The 24,541-nt window shown below is 43.4% G+C and overlaps 1 protein-coding gene across 9 annotated transcripts in view; it reads left to right on the top strand.

Annotated features, from left to right (window-relative positions):
* Positions 1–24,541, top strand: part of EHBP1 (EH domain binding protein 1) — a 226,527-nt gene that overhangs the window by 254 nt on the left and 201,732 nt on the right. For all 9 annotated transcript variants that reach the window (XM_080389553.1, XM_080389552.1, XM_080389551.1 and 6 more), the window contains exon 2: positions 1,022–1,432. In XM_080389553.1, the coding sequence (XP_080245679.1) occupies positions 1,329–1,432 (104 nt within the window). In that variant the 5' untranslated portion in view covers positions 1,022–1,328. The remainder of the gene's footprint in view (positions 1–1,021; positions 1,433–24,541) is intronic.

Here is a 24,541-nt window from a genome sequence, read left to right as displayed (position 1 = left end):
GGGGCCGCCCGCGCTGCCCCGCGTCCCTTCCCCCCCTCACCCCCCCCTCCGATCGCCGCCGTTGGCGTTTTAATTTTAAAAGCCCAACGGCTGCGGGGGGCGCTGCCCGGCGCCGAGGTGACAGGGGCTGGCGAGGCGGGGCGCGGCGCTCCGAGCCCGCGGGGGCGGCGCTCGCCGGGGGCATGGTCCGGCGCCCCGGCTGCCTGCTCGCCAGCCTTGCTGCCCTGCTAGCCCGCCTGCTCGCCAGCCCTGCTGCCCTGCTAGCCCGCCTCCTCGCCAGGTGCGGCCACCTTTTGCTTCCCCCTGTTGCTAGCGCAGAGGCTTTTTCGCCGGGCGCGGCAGAGCTGCCTCCCGTCGGGGGGAGAAGCCTCTCCCTTTGCATCCCCCCGGTGAGCGTGTCTCCGCTGGGGATGGAGAGGCATTTCCATTTCAATGTGATGCAGCGAGGAGGATGGGGAATCCTGGGCAGCCAGCGCTCAGGAGATGCCCCTGCCGCTTCCATCCTCCTCCTCCTCGCCCATTTCACTAGTAACGCTCCCTCGTCGCCTTCTCGGCAGTTCCTTCTCTTTGGGAAGAGAAACGGGAGCGGGAGGTGTGTGCGTGAGGGGGAAACAACTGTTACACCTTTTGTCATCCAGACAAAGAACTTGTCTTCATCCCCCGTGTCCCTCCCTCTGGGGGCATGCTGGCAGCACCTCAGCCACTTTGCATTGCTTCCCGGAGATGCTGCACAAGGAGTCGGTGTGGCCCTGACCTGCCCTTTTTTGTTGTTGTTGCCAATTATGATGGTGCTGATAAAAGGACGTGTTGATATGTTTCCAAACAGACTCGTGGTTTGCATTCCTGAAATTGCCGCAGCGTTCTTATTTATTAAATTGGCGGGGGGAATGGCAGCAGGAAGGGGGTATGTTCGTGTGGTTTATTGTAGTTGTTTGAAAGGTACGAGATCACGTGCAATTGCAGGCTGTGGTGTGTAGTATATTAACTGATGCTTTCTCCCCCTGTCTTATTTCTCTTCCAGCCCTGCAGTTTCCACATCATCTGCTGTGTGAGGAACGCTGATTCCATGAGAGAACTTCCTTTCAGTTACCTGTCTGCTCCTATTGCACGCTGCTCCTGGCCAGTGATGAGCCATTCAGCTGGACTGGGATTTACCATGAAGAAGGGAGAGGCGGAATATTAGCTGTAGACATCCTATCAAGTTCTTCATACACTGTTTTTACCGTGTCTGTATATAAACCTGCTAGTATCAAGCACACGCACTCTTAAACCTACATCGGTGTTTCCAGAGTTGCTGCTGTGTAAGAGGACTGGTATTTCTCACCATCATGGCTTCAGTTTGGAAGAGACTACAGCGTGTTGGGAAACATGCATCCAAGTTCCAGTTTGTGGCCTCTTACCAGGAGCTGATGGTGGAATGCACCAAAAAATGGTAAGAAGTAGCGCATGTTGCTGCACAAATGGTGGAGTAAGTCGCTGGTGCTGAAATAGGAAGGATGTTGCTCATTTTGTGTTGTTTGATTTGCATGCGTTGGTCTTGCCTCCCCTCACTTTCTCTTGCCTGCCCCTTGCAGAAGCAGCTGTGTGGGATACTTGTCTTTCTTGGACCTGTTGATTTTCTTCTGTGCTTGTATTTTCTTCGTCGTTGTTGTGCGGAGGACAGTGCATTGATTACCTCGTCACCTGTGACTTAGTGGTGTGGGTTTGGTTGTTGGTTTTTTTGGCTTTTTTTTTTTTAATGTTTCCCAAGAGCTGTTTTCCAATTCAATGCTTGGTGCTGAGTGTTATCTGCTGAACCTGTTGTTAGCTGACTAAGACATTTGAGATCAGTCGTGAAGAGGGTGGTGTTTTAATCTGGGGTGGATACCCATTTCAATTTTGACTTTTTACCTGAAGATGTCTTGTCTCTGCTTCCTCTTTTCCTTGTTCCTTTCCATCTTAATGGGAAGAGGGAAGAGACAGATCCTTGGGAACTGTCTTAAGGTATTTGTTTAGTCAGACAGGAATTTTGTGCAGAGGTGGTCCAGTTGGATGGCTTTGGATCTGACTAGACAGCAGCTAACAGTTAATGGTGTGGGTCTGGCGCATCTTCCTTCCTGTGCAAAATAAGCTTAAATAAATATGCTAGGGAAGACTAGAAGCAGCTTTTAAATAGTCAGGCAAAGATCTCCATTATACAAATACTTAAGTGCTGTTTTATATGTTTGGAATATTGACGTTACTCACGTAATTCCTCACATTAGTGTGAGCCTGTAGTGTCAGGGGATGAAGAAAGTACGTGCCAGACCTCGTGGACGGAGATTTTCAGATTGCCTTGTAATAAACTGCAGCCTCCTTTCTAATACTTGGCCTTTCTTCTTGTTGGCAAGTTTGGCACTTGCATTGGCTGCTTTCACTGGTAATGAGTAATTGCCTCTACAAATTTAAATTCTATCTCTTGGAGTTGGAAATCTCTGTCAAATATGCTGGAAGGCTGCTCGCTGCTCTGCTTTAAAGGAACACGGTCAGGTTAAATAATTTTTTTTTTTAACAAATTATCCTCACTGCCTAAAACACTCTGAAAGGTTATTAAGAAACAGAATCATTTCGGGAGTTGAACTTGCTTTCATGGAATAAGCTACAAGTAAAAACATTTTAAAAGTTGAAAGAGGTGGTTGTGTTTATCTCATGGGATCTACTGTCTCGTTCAGGCCAGAGAGTTTTCCACAGTAATTTTGGTTTATCAGGTTCATTTCAGGAGTTGTGTTTATTACTTTTTATGTTTTGTTTGCATAAACTAGCTCGTTTTGGCTTTCCTTTTCACTTTGATTCACTCCTTGCTTGAGAATTTGCAGAATGCTTCAGCACTGAAGTATGAATGCTGCAGGGGAATGTTCAGATTGGATCTGCAGCTAACTTTCACTTGATTTAAGAAAAAGTCACACACAAAAGTTCTCTTGTGAACAATCTTGTTAATTTAGAAACAATCATCTTATTGTTTAATCATAAACTAGAGTGCCCACCTAGAAAAACGCCTATGTGTGAAGTAGTGAAACAGCCTTCAAAACCTCAGCTATGTAACTAATTCTTAAAAATAAGTTGGTTTTCTGAACCTTCATTTTACCTTCTTGAATTTAAATACAGGCAAGATCAGTGCTTGTGTTGCTTGTGACAAAGTAACAGTCTGGTGGTGAAATGTGGATGAATTCTAGGAAAAATAACAATAGGGGAAAAAACATCACTTGCACAGTCTTTTGATTGTAGGCTTTCCTATTTTGCTTCCTCTTGTTAGGAGAACCTTAACAAAAATGTTCTTTAAGTGTGCAAGTTAAAAATATGGTATTTCTGCCAAAAGTGGAACCCCTATCTGAAACAAAAGGGTAAATATATAAATATTTTTGAGAACCTTCAGCTAAGTCTTTGCTTAACTGCAGAAGATAGTTCTGCATGTGCTGACAGAATCACTGCTTCCTCTGTTTTAAAGCTTGTCTCAGAGTTTGGCCCATGTGAAAGCAAAACAGAAGAAATGAACTCCATATGCTGTTCTTGCTGAAAGCACTCAATATGTATTAAGGGTCAGTGCTGTAGTCTGTAGTTTGTTTGATCAAAACGTAGTAAGCAGTAAGTTATTTTAATGTACTGGCATTTTAACAATGCAGTGTTTCTGGGGGAAAAGAATGCTCCATTCTTATTTTAAAATAAATGACAATGCAGTCATAAACACGCTTGAACTGGGATGTGTCTGTGAGCAAGGACTGTGCATGACCAAACCAGGCTGGGTGCCTGTCTGTGAACTGCTATCTTCTGTTCGCTTTACATTTGTCTAACCCTTCAGAAAGTGACTTGTGTTTTAGAATGTTCTTGTAACTGATCACGTGCAGTTTGCAATGTTGGTGTATTTGTGGTTGGCTTTACACTTTTTGTCTCCTCTAGACTTGAATTGATTTTATTTTTATTTTTTTTTTTTTAAACTTGGTGTTCAAAATAACTCCAGAAAAAAAGAGCAAGAGCTACGTTGGCTGTGTGGGAAGTTGCTACCACTCTAGTGTTGCTGCTTCACTTTAAAAGGATTACCTCTAAGTACAGCAGCATTTGTCCAGCATAGGTGAAACTCCCCTCTCCTTGCTTTTTCTGCTCTCTAATTTCTGATTCTTGTCCCTACTAATGCTTAAAGACAGCCACTCTCAGGTGATTGCTTTTCATCAGTGGTGTGTTTTGAGGGGGCGGACTGTGATGGAGTGCCCAGTGTCGTCACTGTTTCATTAGAAAAACCTTATTTTCAGGTAATTAACAACACTGCGTCACTTCTGTGGCATTCTGGCTGCTCCCGCTGACCCAGACCTAATTATTGTGGCTGCACAGTACCTTTGAAAAATTGAGCAGTTGGTTCCTTTAGAGCCTTTCATTAAAAATAAATAAATAAATATAGCCTTGGTCTTTAATATGGATTAGTGACTCCTGCTACTGTGAAAACGTCATGCTTTGCATTAATCATATAAGCGCTTGATTTTTTTGAAAGGTGCTGGCTTGGCAGTGCCCGGAGTGTGTCATCCTCCACTTACCCTTGGAATAAGCTGGGACAGCACAGGATTTTCCACCCAGCCTTGCCAGTGAGCTGCAGTCCTGGCTGCATGGTAGGAGAGAGTTAATTTAGCCTTATCCTCAGTGCAGAGCCATTGAATAAAACCAGAAATCAGTCTCATGAGTTTTGATTAGGCTTCTACAAAAAAAATTGTATTTGCTGTTCTGCATCCCCGGAGCAGGCTGTTGCTGTGTGGGATAGGATGGATAGCACGGTGCCGGGCATTGCTGGCAGGTGTAAGGCTGTGACTTGTGCAGGGGATCCAGTTCAGTTGCCTGAGCACTGGTTTCTAGAGCTGTTTGAGATGCCTTTGGGTTTCCTGCCAGTCCCAGCTGCCAGTTTGGAGAAGCCCAGGTCTCCTGTTGATCCAGTGTGAAGCCTGCCAGCCCAGCATGCATCTCTTGTGTACCCTGGGGCTTCTCAGCTGCTGGAGGCCTCTGCTCAGGACTGAGTCAAGGCTTGTCTGGGGTGCAGGCTGAGCAGAGCAGCCCCACAGGAGGAAAATACCCCTTTGGACCAGAGATCGGTTCCCGAGCTTGGACCAGGAGCTGTGATAGCTGTTTTACAGGGCTGCTGAAGCATCTAATGCTGAACATGTGAACACTCTAGGATGATTTTTATGTTTCCTTGTTTTTTGTGTGCTATCTTGCAAGTCAAGGACTCGATAGACACTTCAAGTGTAGTACTGATTGGTTTCCACAGAGTGGCCTAACTTCCAGAGCTGAGGTTGTCAGGTTCCTAGTATGTCATTGTCCATTAGAGGCTTTTATGAGCAAGAAAGCTGCTCACCTGAACGTAGGTGCTAACTGCTTAAAAACACTGGAAGAGAATAAACATAAAGAGCCTTTTCTACAGGATTTGCCATTCAGGAGTTGCTGTAGAGATAAAGAAGTATGGTTTGGTGTGGCTTCTGTTACAATATTTGTAATACCTGTCGTCTCCTAGATGTACTGCTTTGCTTTTAAATCTGTCTTAAAAATCCAGTGAGCCATGATGTTCTAAAAGGGTTAAACTTTTCTTGTATGCTGCCTTAACTGAAGACAGGCTGCATTTCCATGAGGCAAGTTGCCTAGTTTTGTGCCAGCTAGGTACGATCTGAAGTAGGTTCTGTATTTTCAAATATGCATCTTCCTCTTTTGGAAATGAAATAATGCTTAATCTTTTTTTTTCCAAAAGGCTTTAGCCATCTGTTTTTCTCTTCTATTGTAGTTTCATAACTGAATGCTGCAGGAATTTTAAGATTTGGCATGCATTGTGCATGTGAGAGAAATGAGCTTTTTGAGATTCCACGGTTTGCACCAATCTGCTTGTCTTCTGGTTGCTGCTTTCCAGCAAACTCTTCAGTGCTGAAGGCCACAGAAAGAAACTGGAGTTAACTGGGTTCTGTAGAAATCCTTGGGGGCTGCCTGCACAGGGTCGGCTGTCAGATTGCTGGGTTCATTTCCTTGCTTTGCACGGTTGTTAAGAGGGGATTTTGTGAGCACCTATGTGCTTTTAATTATTAAGGATGATCTCCTTGAAGCTTGTAACAGAAAGAGATACAGTTACAGGTCATTTCAGAATCCCTTTGAGTAAATTTTGCTGAAACAGTGCTTTTTGTTGTGGGCTTGCTCTTCTGAGTTTCTGATCAAATTTGCATTTGCGTGTTAGCCATATAGGTATACTGTAAAAAGTATAGCTTGTGCAAGGGAAGTGTCATGCAATTTCTCCTGCTTTTTAGCTTCTTTCTCCTCAGTTAAATTATACTCTGTCCTCACACTCTTCATTGAGATCTCTGATTCCACACCAAATAATCCCCATCTGCAAATACACTTCAGCATTTTCTTCTCCTTTCATTTCCACTTTTGACTGAGGACTTTTTGAGGGCTTAAATTGCATGTCAAACTTACTCTTTCCAAATAATCACCACCAGCAGCCTTACAGGTCAGTCTTGTCCCTTTCTTCCTGCAGTCAATTAAAACACACTGTCCACACACAAAAGCAGTTCTCCTCTGCCACCTTGCATCTCTCTCCTTTTTGTATGCAAAAGAAAATCCTTGCTTTCAGAAATGTAGATCTGCTCCTTTAGGCTGCCTGCCCAGCTTCTGTCAGGAGGTGCCTAGAGTCTGGACTTCTTAACACCAGCTGCTTTCCTCCCCTACCTTACCAAGCTGGCCTCCTCACCCCTTTCATAGCCTCACCCGTGTTCCATGGAGCACGGCTTCGGAGTTTCTCATCAAGGTTGTTGGCTGCATATTGTGCAGTGAAGAGATTTCAGTAGGAGAGGTATGGGCACATGTGAAATCTTTCTTGCTGACTTTTTCAGATCAGCAGTGCTGCATGCTTATACCCATTTCCTATTCGCAGCAACTCTTTGAGAGTGTTTGAAACTGTGTGCAGTTCCTAAAAGACCTCATTGGTAGAAGCAGGAACGAAGCTTAGTGTCTGTAAGGTAGAAAGATTTAGGTTTGTCCTAAATACTTGTTCTGGATTTTGTTTGTCTTTGAGAGACAGAATTCTTCCCAGCAGTTCCTTGACATAGTGCACTGTTCTAGCAGTAAGAAAAATAATGGTCTAAAGCAGAAAAGATTAGGATATATCCAAGTGTAGACAAATCTGCGTTAATGGCCTGTCATTCATTCAGTTAAAGGGGTGAGGATGTCATCTTGGATAAATAAAAAACACTAACTTACGTTCTAACATGGCTTTATTTTTTGAGGGAGAAACTGTGTGTGTGTAACTTCCTCACAGAGCTTTACAAATAAATAAAACCTGGCTCTGTTCCTGCAGGCACTGTGTTGCACGCGTACAATACTGTTCCTTTGGACCCGGTGGATTTGAGCTGGAATAAAGAAATTTTTGCAGGATTGGATCCCTGTGAATACTTCTTTCAGCTCTTTGTGTTACGAGGTTAAATGAAATATTATGACATTGTGTAGGCCTCATCTGAGCTGAGTCTTCAGTCTCTTCGACTGCTCAGGCTGTATAGTGCCAGTCTGTTGCTTCAATTAGTTTTTAATTGGTTGGAGAGAGCTGAAGTCCCTTTCACAGCTTAGTGTGAATAAGGAGAGGAGGAGGAGGAGGAGGCTGGTAAGGTTGACTAAATCTGAGGAAACTCTTCTTATAAAACAAACCTTTCAGTTACCGTAGTAAAAGCATTCTGCTTGGGTGGCTTTCTGAGAATACAGACTGGGGGGAGTTGTTTGTTTACTTCCAGAAGCTTTCCCAGTTTACTCTGAGGGGAGTGTGTGAAGTGTGTGTTTGTTTCCCTTGCCCCTCTCCCTCCTTTTACTCCTTGGGGTGGAAGCTGGCCCTGGCAGGCTGTTCGCTGTGGGACACTCCTGAGCTGCCCTCTGCACCAGGTCAGTCCTGTGTGTCCTGGAGTGGACTCTGAAACACAGGAACTATGCAGCTGAACTTTTGTTCCTTATTTTAAGATATGCACGTGGCAATAGGGTAAATAAAGCTGTCCTTGTTTTCTTCCTCTTGTTGTCTTTACTTGAAAAATGTATTTCTGCAGCATGCAGTTTATGTAGGCGCATCAGAGCCTCTCAGCTGGGAAGCTGTATGCTTTGGCAGTGGAGGTATAGGGTAGTTGTGGCTTTTGGCACCTGGAAAGGCATTGCAGGGACTTGGGAGCTGTGGGTTAAGCATGAGCTAAAATTAGCAGAACCATAACTAACATTGCTGTTGTCTAAGGCTCTGGCTCATGAGGCTTTCTGGATTCAGGAGTGGAGCTGAGATGTCACTGTCCCTTAGCAGCAGTCTTCTGCCCTGAAGCAGAGGCAGGATGACAGTAAAGCTGCCCGGTGTGTCAGAGTTAACCGTCATCAACTTCGGTTCAGATCTGTAAAGTGAGCGTGAGGAGCAGATGCGGTGGGGAGGGAGACCTGCCAGAGGGGTGAGATGAGACACAGCTGTAGGCAAGAGCATCTTGAAGTGCTTCAGCTAAATCACCTGGATCCTGAGTAAGTGCCCTGTGCTGTCACTGCAGGGCTTCTGAGCACACAAGCTTTGGAGATGAATCAGAAGTGCAGGCCCTCAGAACTATTGTTTCCAGCTGCCTGCAAACCTGTAAAGATGAGCGATCCAAAAGTAATTCTTGTTTGCTTGTTGAGGTTCTCTTTGTAGTGGAGAGTCATTAATGGGGTTTCTTTTTTATTTCTATTTTACTGTTATTTAAGGAGACTTTCTTGAGGATTATTCCAAAGCTATGGTCAGACTCTGCAGCTGCTTAACTGTCTGCAGCTGCTGAACTGTGATCTCTGTGGCTCTGTGTATTTATTTCTGCACAAACTGGTTTTGGGTTTTATTGCATGTGCCCACTAAGTCTCCTGCAGTCGTTCTGTGGGCTTTGTTTTGGGTGAGCTGCTGTATGGGAGCCTAACAGCACACTAGCAGATCCAATCTTTTTTTTTGATAAATCTGTTTTTCAAAACTACTTTGGTGCTGCCCGAACATGACAAGGGTAAAATAATTTCTAGTTCTGGGGACAACTGAATTGAAACACTTGGGGGCATTTTAAGGCTCTTACTGTGTCACATCAGTTTTGACTCCCATATTACTGTGGCCCACATTACTACCACTGGTTTCCATGGAGCCATTTCCACAAGCACCTGTAGTGACCGGTCACCCTCCATGTTCACTGCCTCCTCTTTCTTTACCCAAGAAGTAACGTTTGCTTCCCTGCTGCTGTCTGACGGGTCGGAGGTCTCTGGGGCTGCTGGATGGGTGACATTGGCTGTTGTGGTGGGAGATGCATGTTTTGGTGGGTGTGCAGCTTTGCTGGGAGCATATGTTCATCTCCACCTGCTGGGACAAGCCCCAGCACCTTTCTCCTAGGCCAGGCAGACCAAAGGCTCAGTCAGCTCTGCGCTTTCCATTAGGTATACTGCTGCCTGATGCCCTAAGATGATAGCTGTCCTGAACTTTCTTCAGGGCCAAGACTAATGCACTAATGCCTGTGCTTTTAAATCCAGTGTCATACACTGACTCTCCCGCCACAGCTGTGCTTGGGAAGAGTATTTGCATAGCCAGTACTGTTAATATCAAAAGCCGTATTAAATGAAGTAATTGGAGAATCTGGACCATTGAATGCAGTTGGCAGCGCATTGTACCCTACCACTCAGCATGCACTGTGAACTTCCTTTACTTTCAGTGACTGCTCATTAAGTAAATTCTGAATCTCTTTGTTTATGGCAGTACATAAGAGAAGATTTAAAAGAACAGGAAGAGCTGTCAAAACACCTTAATTCACTTCTCCAGCAAGCATCTAACTTGGCAGCTTGTAAATTTCCTAACCAACCTGTTGCTGACTTATCCGTGGTTTATTAGCAGAGGACTTAACCTTGACAGCAGCTGGTAGCACCTGACATGATTATAGCTCTGGAGTCACAGTGCTGGCCATGTTAGCAGGTGCGTGAGTCTGTTTGGCTGCTCTGAACTGCTTGGCTGTTATTTTTCTTCTGATTGTACCTACTGACTCTTGGAAAACTGATTAGTGGTTTGTCTCTTCCTGTAGGTAACCGGAGCAATAGTTGCATAGAGCTATGAAAAATTTTAAAGAGAACAAGATTTTGGAACTCCTTTTTCTGTTCAAGTGCAGATCTTAGCTGCATAGGGTACCCGGAATAAGTGTCTCTTAAGTTGAGCAAGTGAATATTCATAAAACTTCCCCTTGCATTCCTTTATCTTTGACATGTAAGAAAATTTTAAGAATGGGAAGCCCTGACCCATTTTTCAGAACTTCCTGTCATCCCACAAAAAGCAGAAGAATCTAGCACAGTGTTTCTTGATTTTGAGGCATATATGGGATGATTCCTGTTTACTGGTAGCACTTTTAAAAAGATCCTTTTTTAAAATACCCATGACAATGTTTTCACCCTGCTGTTTTGGGATTTGTGCATGTAGAAAAGGACATTTGGGGTTGTAGGCTTTGCTTTTGGTTTCTTATTTTCTTGCTAAAATTGTTTACTTTCCTCCCTTTAGCTGGTTGCTCTGAGCTCCAGTGTCTGCGTACCCTTTCAGAATACCAAGGTGGACAGTCTTAAAACAGTAAAGGAATTATTTTCTTTCTCATGGATTCATTTTTTTCATATACTGAATGGGTTTTGATTTTTTGTTTGTTTTGAATTGAAAGATGACTAAGATTAATCTTAACATCCTGAATTCTCATAGTGGTTGATGGAACGGTGACATTTTTTTTTTACAGAGGATTGAGAAAGTGTGATCACCCATATTGCTAGAACTGCAAACATCTAGTGCCTGAGACATGATGCCTCCTTTAGCCCATGGCTGTAAGGCTGTCCAGTAGAGTTGGGGGTGGTGGTGTGTGTGCAGGGAAAGGCAGCTCTTCTTTTCTGCCCCCACACTTCTTCCCTCTTTGCTTGGGTAAAGCCCTGCCAGCTGGAAGCTAGCAGCTGTGCCTCGGGAGTGCCGGAATACGGTAATACGGAGAGCTTGGTAAAAGGTGGTGCAAGGGGACTGCCCCTGGTGTGCCGTCAGCTACCTGTGGGCCTGTGGCAGCCTGCTGCACCACACTGCCTTGTCAAAGCCTGTTGTACCGCCACACCAGTGTTGCTGCCATTTGTCCAGAGAGATGTGACAGCCCTTTTCTCTGGGTACATGACCTGTGGTTTACAGGGCCATGCCGTCAGTGGTTATCATAAGTTTGCTTGCTGTGTTGTTTTTGAACCTTAGGCTTCTCCCTTATTTTTAGCTTTGCTTCATAGGGAAGAAGCTCTCATGTGATGTTAAAATGTGTCTGAATTTTCTGTCTAGCCAGCAACTTCAGCATTGTGTCGGAAAGTTTCAGCAGACAATTTCAACCAAAGCTTTTGGGGGTGGAAACCTCCAGCTATTATTTCCATGGGTTTTGTGAGAAAAGGCTTCTGAATAGAAGAGTCTTGGTCAGACCCAATGGTTGCAGGTAAAAAGCCATTAACCCTACCCTTTATTAGACACTGGAGAATCTGCAAGGGTGAAAGCTGCTGGCAGCGCATCTCTTTTCCTCTGCTTGGAACTAGGGGTTTGTTTCAGTTTGTGCTTCCACACGGCCCTTTGTGTGAGTATATTTTTGGAGCAGGGAGCTGCTAGGTACATTTCTGGGCTTCTCTGCTCCCCATCTGTTGCTGCAGCTACCTCCTGCTCTAGCTGTCTCGGGAGAGGCTGCATCACAGGGAAAATGGCAGTGAAACCAGGCTTGTTATCTGTGCTTTCAGTCTGTGAGTTACCTGGTCCTGGCACTTGATACTAGTCTTGCCCATCGTCAGTAACTTCAGTACTGCTGGTAGCATGGCTAATGTTGATGTAGTACCACCGCAGATGGCAGGGAGTCCCTCGTCTCCTTTCCTACTGCTGTACCAGGAAACAGGAATATGGAAACTTTTGCGTGTAGTTTCAGTCTTCTTGTCTGGAGTGGATGCTAATAAAGTATTTACAGTGCACTAAGTCTGCTTCCTCCTGGGGGGGGGGAAAAGCTGACTTCAGTAAATAAATTTATTTCAGACAAATTTGTTCTTAGGGAAGTAGAGCATGTACTGTAAGGGAAAAATAATACCACTTTTAGCAACAGCTGGTGAAAGGAGTGTACTTGTGAGATGTGCAATTAATGATAGTCAAACTGTAGTTTAAAAAAAGAAAATAATCTTGAGCTACTCTTGAGTATAGGAAAGCTACAATTTACCCTACTTGTTTATGTCCACTTGATTCACAAGTGGTTGTGAATTCCTGATGGACTGAATCCACCTTGTGCTTGGGAAGGTCACACCACTTGGTTTTCTGGAATGTGAGGGTACATGGCATTGTATTGAGCTCTGAGCACTAGCTGCAGCGATGCTCTAGGGCTGCAGTGCCTGTCATAAAAATAAGCTACAATTTACCCTACTTCTTTATGTGTCCACTTGATTGTGAGAACTGTCAGTATCTCTTACGGCTGACAAAACCCCATTAAGGCCCAGAAAAGCAGAAGCCTGCTGCTTCGTTAGCCTCACAGGGCGGGCTTTCTGCCCTCCTCTTCCTTCTGAGCTGTGCTGTAGGCAGGCTCAGAGAAGACTGTTAGGTTTGCCTCGAGTCTTCTCCTGTGGGGTTAGTTTATTCCTTGCAGCCCTAGGAAGCCTTTAAAAATGGTTGGCCTTGCAGCTTTTTCTGTGGGATATGTGCTTGTTGTGTTTCAGTGTTGCTCAGGGATGGGCAGGATGGGCTGTGAGCTGAGCTGAGCTCGTGGGGGAGCAGGGGCAGTGAGAAGCAGAACGTGAGGCTTTTCTCCGTGTTTGAATGTCTTCTGGTCTGCCTGTACAGGGTACACAAGGCAGATTCTCCTTGGTTTGGAGATACAAAAACAGTGACCTAAATACAAGCAACTCGTGTGCAAAGCAAAAATAATTATTTCAGAGAGCAGCCATGGAACCGCCTCGTATTTCTGCTGACGTCATCTCTCTGGTTAGCACAGGTTTTATTGTTGGGGTCTTTGCTTCTTGTACGGAACATCCCTGGCAGCAAAGGAGAATTAAAAACTGTGGGGAGACATTTCTGGAAGCTGGTAACACATGACAGAGGAGTCTGTCACCTGTGCATAGTATGTACAAATATACAGTTCAAGATGCAATGTGTATATATAAAATCAATGTATGTTGTTGAACCACGTTAGGAGGGAAAGCCTGGATGGTGATGAGGAATAGCAGAAGGGGTGGCTGTCGCTGGCAAGGGACAGATCTTGTCCACCCTTGGTTATTCTGGGAGACTTAAGCATGCTATGGGGCACATGGGCTGAGCAGGGCCAGAAATCTATTTCCTTACAACCTCAAGCCATCTCGCTGGTAAATTAAGTAGCTTTGAAATGGCTTTGAAGTAGTGAAGTATTTAATGTTGCTGAAGCGCTCAGCATTGTAGTAAACCCCAGGCCTTTGTTTTCTTATTTAATACAATTCCTTTCAGCTGTAGTCAGATTTTTGTATTTTAGTCAGACAGGAGTTTGCTGACCCAGGCCATGTAAAATTCTTATGACAAAATGTGCACGCTTTAAAATGGGAACTTACTGTGTCACGCTGAGCTTTCAGACTTGGTTTTGCTGAACAAGCAACATGCGCTTGGGTATATTTGGGCCTCATCTATATGCAACAGCTCTACTGTTTTACTGTGCCTTTACGATCCATGTCGTACAGCACCTATTCTTCCCTTATAGGCAGGAGGCAGCAGTACAGAAGTAGATTATCTAGAGACGTTTTCATCGTAATAGCTGCACAGCCAGTTTAAATACTGCTGTAGCAAAACAAAATGCATGTATATTTCTGATTGTACCAGGAGAACTATTCCAGTTTGGAGTAGCTTCCCTAACTGAAGTAGTTTTGTTGTCACAGACACTGTCATGAGTGTGCTGTGATTATCGAAAACGTTTTTGGGCCTCTGCTCGCCGGGGAGGTAACCCATCGTTACCCACGGGGCCAGCCTGAACCCCGAGCCCAGCGGTGACACAGGGCGAGCAGGTGCTGGCTTTGGTGCTGTCTGCTCAGCCGCGCTGACGGCAGTGAAACTGAAATGAGGCCTTGCTCAGGCACAGACTAATGTTTCACTTTCATAATTCATAATAGTCACAATTCTTTCAAAAGCTATTTTAAAAGGGAGGTTACATCTTTTGGTGAATGCTAATTGTGATTTCACCTCTGAGTGACTGCAATAGTAACAATCATACTGTTAGAGAAGAAATCTGAATTTAAAGTGTTCCAGGGATTCTTTTTGTGCTGAATGAAAACAAACTCCATTGTTCAAGTATTTCTACCTTTAAGACACAAGTAGGAAAAGTCTCGCTATTAATACCATATGATGTTAATTTCTGAGTGCATTTGAAAGGGGTTCTTTCATAACATTTTTATTCAAAGAAAGATTTATAGCTTTGTAAACAAAACTGCAGTATGTGCCTGGCCTTTGTCGATGTAATTTTGCTCGGTTCAAATTGAAGTCTCGTTCTCTTCAACCTGACATGTCCTTATATTGTCACAGTGTTGTATTTTCTTCATTGTATCTGTGTGAGTGGTTTTCCATATTGGTGTGATGTGCCAGTTTCTGGGTGGCTGATGTGAAAAGGGCAGGAATAATGCAGCATACACAAAAAGGGTATTTACATGCTCTTACCCTTTGGTGCATTTGTACAGTTACAGGAGGATAAGAACTTATTTACAGTTCAGGCTTTTTGAGTTGATTATTGTATCCAGGCATCATTGCACTCTTTGAGTCTGGGAAGTTGGTTTTGTACATGTGTGGCTGTGGGAGTTTGATCTTACGGGGTTTTTTTCCTATCCCAAGGCAAGCTCCTAGTCACAGCAAAGGAGCTGCACATGGTGTTCTCGCTCTCTCGCTACCCAGATGTAGCCAGAAGCTGCAGAGTAGGTTTTGAGAGTACTTGAAAGTAGAAGGACTTGTGAAGCTGTATAGGTTTTCAGTTACTAAAATAGTAGTAAAAGTTATTTTTGTTCTTTATATAAATAATTCTGTGTCAGTCAGTTTAGCACCTTCATTTGTTCAGAGCAGACTCAATAAATTCTGTGCAGTTTTATCTACGTAGGTACCTTTGATTTGGAGAAATAGGTATCTTTGATTTGGGAAATAAAGTCCTTTCTGCTTCTCATTCTACTAGAATGTGGTCTAGTGATAGAAACAACAGAAGCTGGAAAATCCTGGTTCTGCACTAGGCTTCCTTTCAGCTTCCCTCGTAACTGGGTAGACAAGTCGTCTTTTCTATCACTACCTAATTTGAGTGCACAAATCATCTTCCGTCAACTTTCCTACAGTTTTATGTCTACAGTTACTTATAAATAGGATTTATGTCTCCTGTTAAAAGCCAGAAGGTAGCAGTTCTCCATTCAGCGGTACTGGTGTAAAACAACTAATAAGACACTTCTGCTGTGCAAAAATAAATACTGAGTGCTGACAATTCTCTGCACAAAAATTCTGCAGCTGCACAGCTCCATTATTAAGAGTCTTACAAGACTGCTGTGTGATAAGAGAGTAATGATCCCCATTTTCTATCTCTGAAAAGAAAATACAGAGAAATAGTGGAGAAGTGCAGAATTATGGTAGCAAGACACTGCATAACTGAGGAGGAAACTGCAGGTATGCCCTACACACTTGGAAAAATGCCCCCTCCTTTTTTTTCTCCCCATATGAATCATGTTACTAATGAGGTAATTCACAAGTGTGTTTGGTCATAGCAGGTCAGAGTGGAAACTGTTGCAGAACATTGTAGTATTGAGGTAGAGGGGGGGAAGTAGAGTACATGAGGTGGGTGGGAAAGGTTATTCTGGGGGGGAGGTGACTGCATGATCAGTGATCTACATTTACTGATGCAGAAGCTTAAACAAGGTTTTTGTTGGGGGGTGGTGGTGTTTGTTTTCTATTTATTTTTCTTTGAGTGATGTGTAATTAAGAGTACATGTAACGGATAAATGCCAGATTGAGGAGAAGAAAGTAATTTGTAGTAGGCTTTATGTGCATCCTATCTGGATTGATGTTTCTAAAATATTTTATGCAGTGGTGGTGATATTAGAAAAAGACAATAACCATAAGGATCAAGCTCCTCCTCAGTGGAAGTGGTGGATGCCTGAAGTGTGTACTTGCACTTGAAAGCCTACCTGTTGATTATTCCAGTGCGAAAAGTTCAGGGGACCTGCACTGTTTGTGTCAGATTAACTTGCAGATGGTTGTGACAGTCTGCCTGATAGTTCAAACCAAAGTGCTTTAAAAGAGGTGTTTATGTAGGAACTATAGTACTAAATGAAGGAAGAGAACTCGTTAAGCTCTGTGAAGACTTTTGGGAATACAGCTGATAGGATGGAGCTCAGTTACAACTCCAACAAAGCTGTGGCTGCACAGCAGGATATAGGCTTATTGTTACTGTGATATAATCAGAGCTGTTGCAGTATTCTGCTTAAGTTTGTTGACTTCAATGTATGTATACACTGGCTGGATTAGAATTGCTGATCCTCCCCCCACCCCTGCAGAATTTATTTTCTATTTGGACTTTGGGTGAGAGCTTTTTCTTTCGGATCACATCTATGAAATCAGTCCCAAAACCTAATGGCTGTGGAAGAGAGAATGTGAAGGGGGTGGGGGGCAGGGAGAGTAAAATGTTATTTCCTAACCTTAAAAAATTCCAGGAATTCTATGCAGTATATTATTTGCTGTTGTTTTACTTGTTTGTTGCCCCAGCATATTTGTCCTGTGACTTACGATGTAAGAAGAGATAGGGTAGCACACGAGACATCTGAAATATTTATGAGGCTAAACTGGGAGAACCGCTCCGAGTTCGGTCAGACAGACTAAACTCTTGACTCGTACTCTCGTGAGAGAAGCAAACCTCCATCGCCCGTTTCAGAATTGCCAGTCTGGTTCGTGGCTGACTCTTAAAGACCAGGATTGTACAGAAATCAAATGCTTCAAAGGCAGAAGAAAAATGCCAGTACCTGCTCTATCTCTGGCGTTGTTATTTCTGTGATGAAGCTGGTCATGTGTGATCTTTTCCTTACGGCTGTTATCTCTTTGATTGTTTGAACCTTTTTCTCCCTTCTTTGGGTGTTCCAGCTGTAAGGTCCCTGGGCACACGTGATCGCTATCTTAGGAGAGGTAAGAAAGGGAAGGGAGAGTATGGCTGAGAAGAGGGAGCCTGCGTCCGTCTTGAAACCCTAGGGTCGTTTGGTTGTGGAGAGATTCATGTGTTAGGTGAAGTGGGAAGTGTCTGTTGCAGGAGCTTGTCTGTTTGTCTACACTTCAGTTCTGCTGGCCCTGACTTCTGCTCTGCCACCTTCTGCTATCCTGTTGCTGTGGGACATGCTTAATTTGTGGGATGGAGGAGGGCTGGCAGTTCCTTGGGAATATGGGCTGCATATGCTGCTCTGCTTGCCTCAGGGAAAGCTGGTGGTGCGTGCCTGATGCTGGGGACCGGCCACATGCACCAGACCTAGCTCGGATGCTCTGGGTTTACTGTGTGTCTTTACAGCAGGGTCTCACAGCTCAGAGGCTGGGTGTCGCAGGCAGAGCGCTTGCGGCAGCTGTTGTGCTACCTGTGTGTGAGTGGAAGGGTGTCAGGTTCTGGCATACCCAGCTGCCACGGGGAGTCCTGCCGTGCCCCTTCTGGGGAGCTTAAAGGTTTCTTTGCATTGTTCCAGCAGTGTGAGGTGATGCTACAAAAGCCAAATATCTAGCTCTGGTTTACATTTTGACTTCATAGTTTTCTCCAAAACACTTTTTTTTCATTGACTTTGAAGTTTGAGGGTTTCAGTGACCCAAAGCATCTTTGAACATGGAAATGAATGAGTAAATTCACACCTCATTTGGTACTATATTGCTTGTCTGGCTGCAGAACAAACAAACCCAAACCCTGTATATGTTAAAACTGAGCACTAGCTTTTAGCCAGAGCAGTGAGAAATAAGAGCCCTGCCTTGCCTGCAGCGAAAGGTGTTGAAGGCGTCAGCCTGCCAGGTTGCCCTCTGCCTTCACCCAGGTCCAGCCGAGAGCTGCAGTGCTGAGGGCAGAAGTTGCGCTTCCTCCTGCAGAAAGCGCTGGGGAGGAAAAAGGCTGAGAAGGCGTCGGTAGTACGCGGGGTAATGTGTTAAACAGCAAGAGCTAGATATGCCAGCACTCATCTGTCAGAGCCCAAGAGACAAGGTTAAATTAACAGATCAAGCTGAGATAAGTGTTTTGTGTAAGGTCTTGTCTATGCTCAGAAACTGGAAAAGTTAAGGAGAGCTGACTTAAAGCATGAGGTGCATAAATAAAGCCGTGCCGAACTCTCCTGTGAATGCACTCATTCAGGAGATTTGCTCCTCACTGCAGTAGCCCAGTGATCTTGATTTTCCTGAGTGTTCCTCTGTGGGCCTGTCCGTCATTTTGAAGTGCTCGTACTGCTGGAGTGTGGGCATGCACACACGTGTGCAGTGCTGGCCATGCCAAGGCTGATGTTCCATCTGAGTGCTCCAGAAGTAAATATGTGAAAATTTTGCAGGCTTCAACTTTTGAGCCTTATTTGTTTTAGAGATGAAAAGTGCTTTTTATATCAAATAAGCTGAAATATGTGGAAAATCTTATTTTGCAGAATCCAAGGAGTTTGTGTGCCCACGCATCTCTGTCCGTGTTGATGACTCTGCACATAACTGGTTTTCCCCCTCAGTGCTCTGTGTGAGCTCTGCACAGCTAAAATTGATTCCCATTCCCTTGATGGTTAGTTTACAGAGTGGATTTTATCATTAGGCTTCTTTGACCCTAACTAGGCAAATGATTAAATTTCAGATCAGAATTTTAATACATTTACAGTAATTTGTCTTAATTTCATTTACTGTAATACCTTTCTAAAAGCTTGAATAATTTTTTCTTCCTGTTTATTATCCTTATTTAATGCCAGATCGTACAGCACTTGATCTGGTAGAAGGTTTTTGCCTTTAACTGTAGGGACACCGTTCTTCACTTGGCACAGCTCGGTGTTGCAGTAAGTTTGAGAGTCTTTGTCTTTCACTTGAGTGGATAGGTCTCAGCACTTTGCAAGTTTAAGAGTGTATTTTGCTCCAGGAACCAACCTAGCCTCCCTTTTTATTCACCTTTCTGCTTCCAAGGAGAACTGCTTTTCACACCAGACACATTTGTGTTTACAGATAAAAAAAATTTAAATTAGAATAAAATTGAAATCTAGGGTGAGAAAAAATTACTTAATCTTTTAAGCTGTGTGCTCTATGGGATAGAGGGGCTCTTTATCCCTGTGCCTCATTTAATGGTACAAGACTGGAATCCAGCCTGCAAGACATAAAATCCACTTAATAAAAAATCTGGACAGCATCCAGGAGTCTCTTCTGTGGCTGCAGATGTTACTTTACAACTACCCCATGCTAAGATCCATCAGATAACTAAAGTAGCCATCAGGCTAAAACACAATCAGGCGTTTCACTATAGGATGGAGAGGGTATGGGTTCTGTTTGTTTTAAGTTGATATAGAGTACCAACCATGACAGTACAGAAAGAAGGGAGAGGGCAGCATGGTAGCCAACATAGCGACCAGCTTTAGTCTCCAGTTACAAGCTTGGTGTGTGATGGGTAGCAAAAGGCCTCAAGACTTTGAAACAGTTGATACTGGCACTATCTATACATTGGGAACGTAAGCAAGGAAAGGGCAGTGTTCGTTTTTAACAGTTTGCATCTCAAAAAATTTAGGGAATGCAAAGGGCCTTTTGTACCCTCAGGAGTATTCTGTGGATGTTGGTAACCAGCTGTAAGCTTTTCAAAGGGGAGTAGGTACAGCTCAGTGTACTGAAAAAAAGTAGTGAAGGACAACTCCTCTTAGTTTCTTCTGTAGGGAATCTGAGCCAAAGGGCTGACCTAGCTGTGAGGGCTCTGTTTGTAGGAGTGTCTGACTTGAGTGAAAGCTAGATCAGGTTGTAACTGAAAAATATAATGTAGGAAGATTATTTTAAAGAAATAAAACCCACAACCAAACAAAAACAACCTGGCTGGCTGAAAGATGAGATTTCTTTGTGCGTTTTCAGCATCAGTGAGGATTCAGCTATACTGCAGGTTCTGTATGTTTGCTTTTTTAATATCAAAACCTGTGCTTTAAAACAGCCATACTAAATATGTTTTTAGTTTATAGCTTAGCTGGTCTTTGAAATAGCTAGTTACAATCTAGTTCAAATTGCTGTTGGGCATCTTACAAACAGCAATTGTTAGAAAAATCTCTTTAGGTCCTTGGTTGTTGGCATTTGTAGGGTTTTTTTGGCTATGAAATAGAAAAGTTTCATCAATTTTATGTGCAAATTAAGAAGTTTGGTATCTTTGAAATACTTTGCAATTTTTAGAAGCTGTAAGACCATTTATTTTTTTTTTCCCCTAACATTTCAAAATAGAAATAGAGGTCTCCCAGTTAGGAAATCCTTTTGCTTTTTTTGTTTTGTTTACCATATCCAGCCCCTAGTGCTGGCAGAAGGTTTTGCTTGGTCTCTTGAGTACCCATGAGTTAACATGCATTTTTTCTTACCATTGCTTGCTGCTGGATATGAGCCAGGGGTGTGACTTTGAGGGCATTAATTAAAAGGCTCAGTTAGTTTAACTTCCTAAAAATGATAGACATTTTTAGACTTTGCATGTATGATTCTAGGGGAAGAATTGGTGACCTAAAAATAGAAATAAACAGTGTTGCTTTTGAGATTGACTTTTGTAATCAGAAGTGTTAACTTCTGTTTCAGGAGACAGCTTGGAAGCAATGTAACAACTTTAATTAAACAGATTGAAGAGAAAGAGGAGGAGTTGTTCTAATCTTGCAGTCTTTGGAACAGTTATTTAGCTGTAAATACTGATCAAATAATTTCACTTCTTATGGCCATGCCTCCATCTTAAAGCAGCTCTCGAAAGGCCACCAGCATGAATTAGGGTGTCTCATGGGAGATGATAGTAGCAGTTTCTAATGGCCTACGCCAGTTCCTTGGAAACCATATGCAAAAACCTGGTAACTGCTAATTAATGGTTTTATTTCTTAACATGCAGGAAAATCATAGCTTTAATTTTGAAAACTATCCACATATATCTTACTGCTGCAAAATTGATCGCATTGGCCTATTCTCATTTGTTACATTTTGATGGTCATAAAGCTTGGAGAGGATGAGGTCTGAAGAGGCTTTGGTGCTTTTTGTTTTGTTTAGTGTGCAAGCATGTGACTTTGGGGCCCAAGTTTAAATGCAAGGTGCCCATCTTTGTAGTGTTTTGATGCTGTGGCTGCTTCAGAGATACCCAATAGCTGGTGCATTATTGCATTTGGTAAAATCTCCTAGTTTTGTGCCTCTGAAGGGTTGCAGAAAAGTGTGTTACATCCACTGGTTCCCCAGCTATTGAGAAGAGGAGGAGTGTTCCTCCCGGTAACCGGGCGCTTTGCTGAAAGCAGGCGACTCGTAATCCTGTGGTTGGTCATACAAACAAGGTGATGCCAGAATCAGAGCTGAGAAAGCAGTTCAAGATCTTCTCTTTCAACACCCTCCTTCCCCAAAAGTGAGTTCGTACTTGATACCATGGCTGTTACGGCTGTGGTTGAGAGCACCTGGCAGCATTTGCAAAGTGTGGAGCTCTGGGTGGAGCAAGGGGAAAGGAGCTAGCACAGCATGCCATGCTTGCACCCACCCACCCCCGCCTTTTTTTCCCCTCTTTGTGATATTAATTTGCAAAAGCAAAAGAAGGCTGCTGGCAGATGAGGAACCTTTAACTGGAGAGCTCATTATGCATGAGCCAGGAGTGCCTGTGTCTTAGAATAAATATGGATTAGTTTAGAGCTCAGTAAAGTTGTCGTTTAGAGAACTTAAGTATGAGTTTGCATCACACCAGCCCTTCAACACTGTTTGTTGTATGCCCACAGCATACCATAGATCTGCCCCTTGGCATACTGTATACTTGTGTATACTGGGTAGCACCCAGTGTTAGGCTACAATATTCTTTGGAGTGTAAATCAAGAATTTGCACTGTCTTTATAGCTTCAAGCATGTATTCAAACTTTTTCAGGGTATTGAAGAGGCAGACTACTGTGTGTCTTAGCACTCGTTTTCCTTTTCATAGGTATCAGCCTTTTTCTGTTGATGGTATAACCATCTCAGTTCCACAGTACGAGCACCTGAGGTGGGTGATGCAGACTTTCATTTCTAGACAAATCCTACAAGCTGGTACCATTCTGCACTTGCTGCCCACTCAGAAACTTCTAGTATGTTCACACTTTCTTTGCATCTTTGAAGGATAAAAGTTGCTTTGTATAATCCAAAACATGGCCTTAAGAAACAAAAACAAACAAGAAAACCTGGTGCTGTTGGTTTGGCACGGTGCCAGATTCTCCTACAGTTCCACAAGGGCAAGAGTAATTTTCTTCAGGATGAGTCCATGGATTTCAAGGAGAGGAGGAGGATGGAAGCATGAATTCACTGTTGCTTCCGAGTCTTGCTTTGTCCAGGTCCTATCGTGGATGTTGCAATCTCTGTGGAACAGAAGTCAAAAACCTGTGTTCTTGTATCTGCGTGAATGTGAAACTCACCCAGGCAGTAAGAACACCAAAGATTGTCCTCCTCTTTAGTTGCTTTAGTAGGTTATGCAGAATTTCTTAAATCTATTTTGGACAAATTAGAGGAAGAAGGTTCTGTTGTGAATAGTTCCATAGTTCCATTTCCTAACACTGTGGTTTTGGTGAAAGATACACACTTTTCTGCTGTTCTGCAGGAACTGCAGAAAAATAATTTTTTTCTCTACTCTTTCCAGATTGAAAAACAGAAGGGCCTTCTGTTCAAATGCTATTTGAAAAAGAATTTATGCAAAATGGAATAGGATCTGTTTTGTAATGGGGTCTGGTACAATAGTGTACCAAGAAGCCTCTTGCATATTTTTAGTACAGAAATACATTGTTTAATGTGGGCACTTGTTTTTCATGGGTTAAGCTACGTTTCAGGCAGCATTTGTCAGTTTTGTTTTAGTTATGCTTTTGGAACCTCTTACTGTGAGAATACATCTAACATATGCACTTGTAGTGCTTCAAAATAAGAAGGGATAACGTAGTATTTGAAGGCATCTTCAGTAATGCACATATATTGTTGTACAGAGGTGTTATCTTTGATCTGTGGATGGAGGTATAGGTAGGTCATGGAGCATAACTAAAATCAAAGGGAGGGTTGATGCTGCTCAGTGTCTGTCTGAAAATTTTCTGAAGGCTGTATAGCCAGTGAGGATAGGAGCTGGAGGTTGAATTCAAAATTCCTGTTTTATTTGCTCAAGTTTGCCAAAGGTGTGTTTCCCTTGTTCTTGTTACTAATCTGTTTTATTGTTTTACACCACAGTGAGCGTGGACGTTCATAAAGAGAGGGGCAAATAACACTGATCACTGAGTCTGCTGAAGGAGGTGCAGGATGTGGAGGCTGGGTGCGCAGTCTGTGTTCGGCACACGAGTTACATAGTAGATGATGGTCTTCTAGCCCTTCACCTTCTCAAACCAGCTTTTGAATGCATTGTTACCTATGAGGTGAAAATGAGTTTGATTTCTACCTGGCTTGTGTTAATTCACTTGGCAGTTGACAGGCCCTGGCTCTGCAGGGAAGAGGATCAGAATAGTGAGTTCACCACAGGTCAGGAGCAGGCGGACTGTGCAGGCAGGTTTGCGTAGTGCCTGCTCTTGCCATGCACTGCTCAGGAGGAGCAACGTACCAGCTCTAAACGGAAAGCTTTTCTTTTTGTAAAACATTGATTCATTATTGTTAAAATATAGAAGACTAAATATTCTGAAAAAAATAACATCGAAAGGAAAATTGGGCATCTGAGAAAGATCTGACTCATGGTATCCTCCTGGTGAACTTCCTATTGTAAAGCAACATGCTCCGCTTTTTCCACTTGAGATTTGCTTGAATGGCTTCCTTAGCCTGAGCTTCCACTAGCCACGCACAAAAACCTTTAGTGGTGTTCTAATGCTCTGAACTTCTTTGACTGGGGAGGCTGGTATTACAAGCAAAGTTTTAGGTCTGTTTCTTTTTAAGCAGCTCTTGTTTTCTGTAGGCATTGTTATAGAGTAGTGGGAGTTGTTTCTAGGCTCTGGTGTGGTAGGATGTGTAGTGTAAATGTGTGGACTAAGTAATTGCTGGACTGAATGTCTGCCTCTTGTGAGTGTGATTGTAGGAGGGCGAGATCAGAGATTCACTTGGTCCTTCTGGTGCAGCACTCAGCCCCTCCTTGGGACAAGTAAGGCTAGATTGGATCAGGCAAAGAAAGCTTCTTTCTGCGTGGAGGGCAGCTGGATGTGACATAAAAATCAGGGACTAGTCAAGGCATCCTCTGGTTACCACTGGAAGGGCATTAAAGAACGCAATTTATGAAGACTAGGGTCAGTTTATGTGTACTGCAATATAAACATCTGTTGCAAAAAGTTTTGAGAAAAGATTTTGCTAAATAGTCCTGTTCAGTTTGTTTTGCTCAAGATTCTTCGCTGCAGTAACTCCTTGAAAAATGAAGCCGAATCT

The sequence above is a fragment of the Falco punctatus genome (assembly GCF_963210335.1).
Source record: "Falco punctatus genome assembly, chromosome: 5".
In the NCBI taxonomy this organism is placed as follows: domain Eukaryota; kingdom Metazoa; phylum Chordata; class Aves; order Falconiformes; family Falconidae; genus Falco; species Falco punctatus.
The sequence above is the reverse complement of the archived record's forward strand: the minus strand, read 5'-3'. Positions and strand labels throughout refer to the sequence as shown.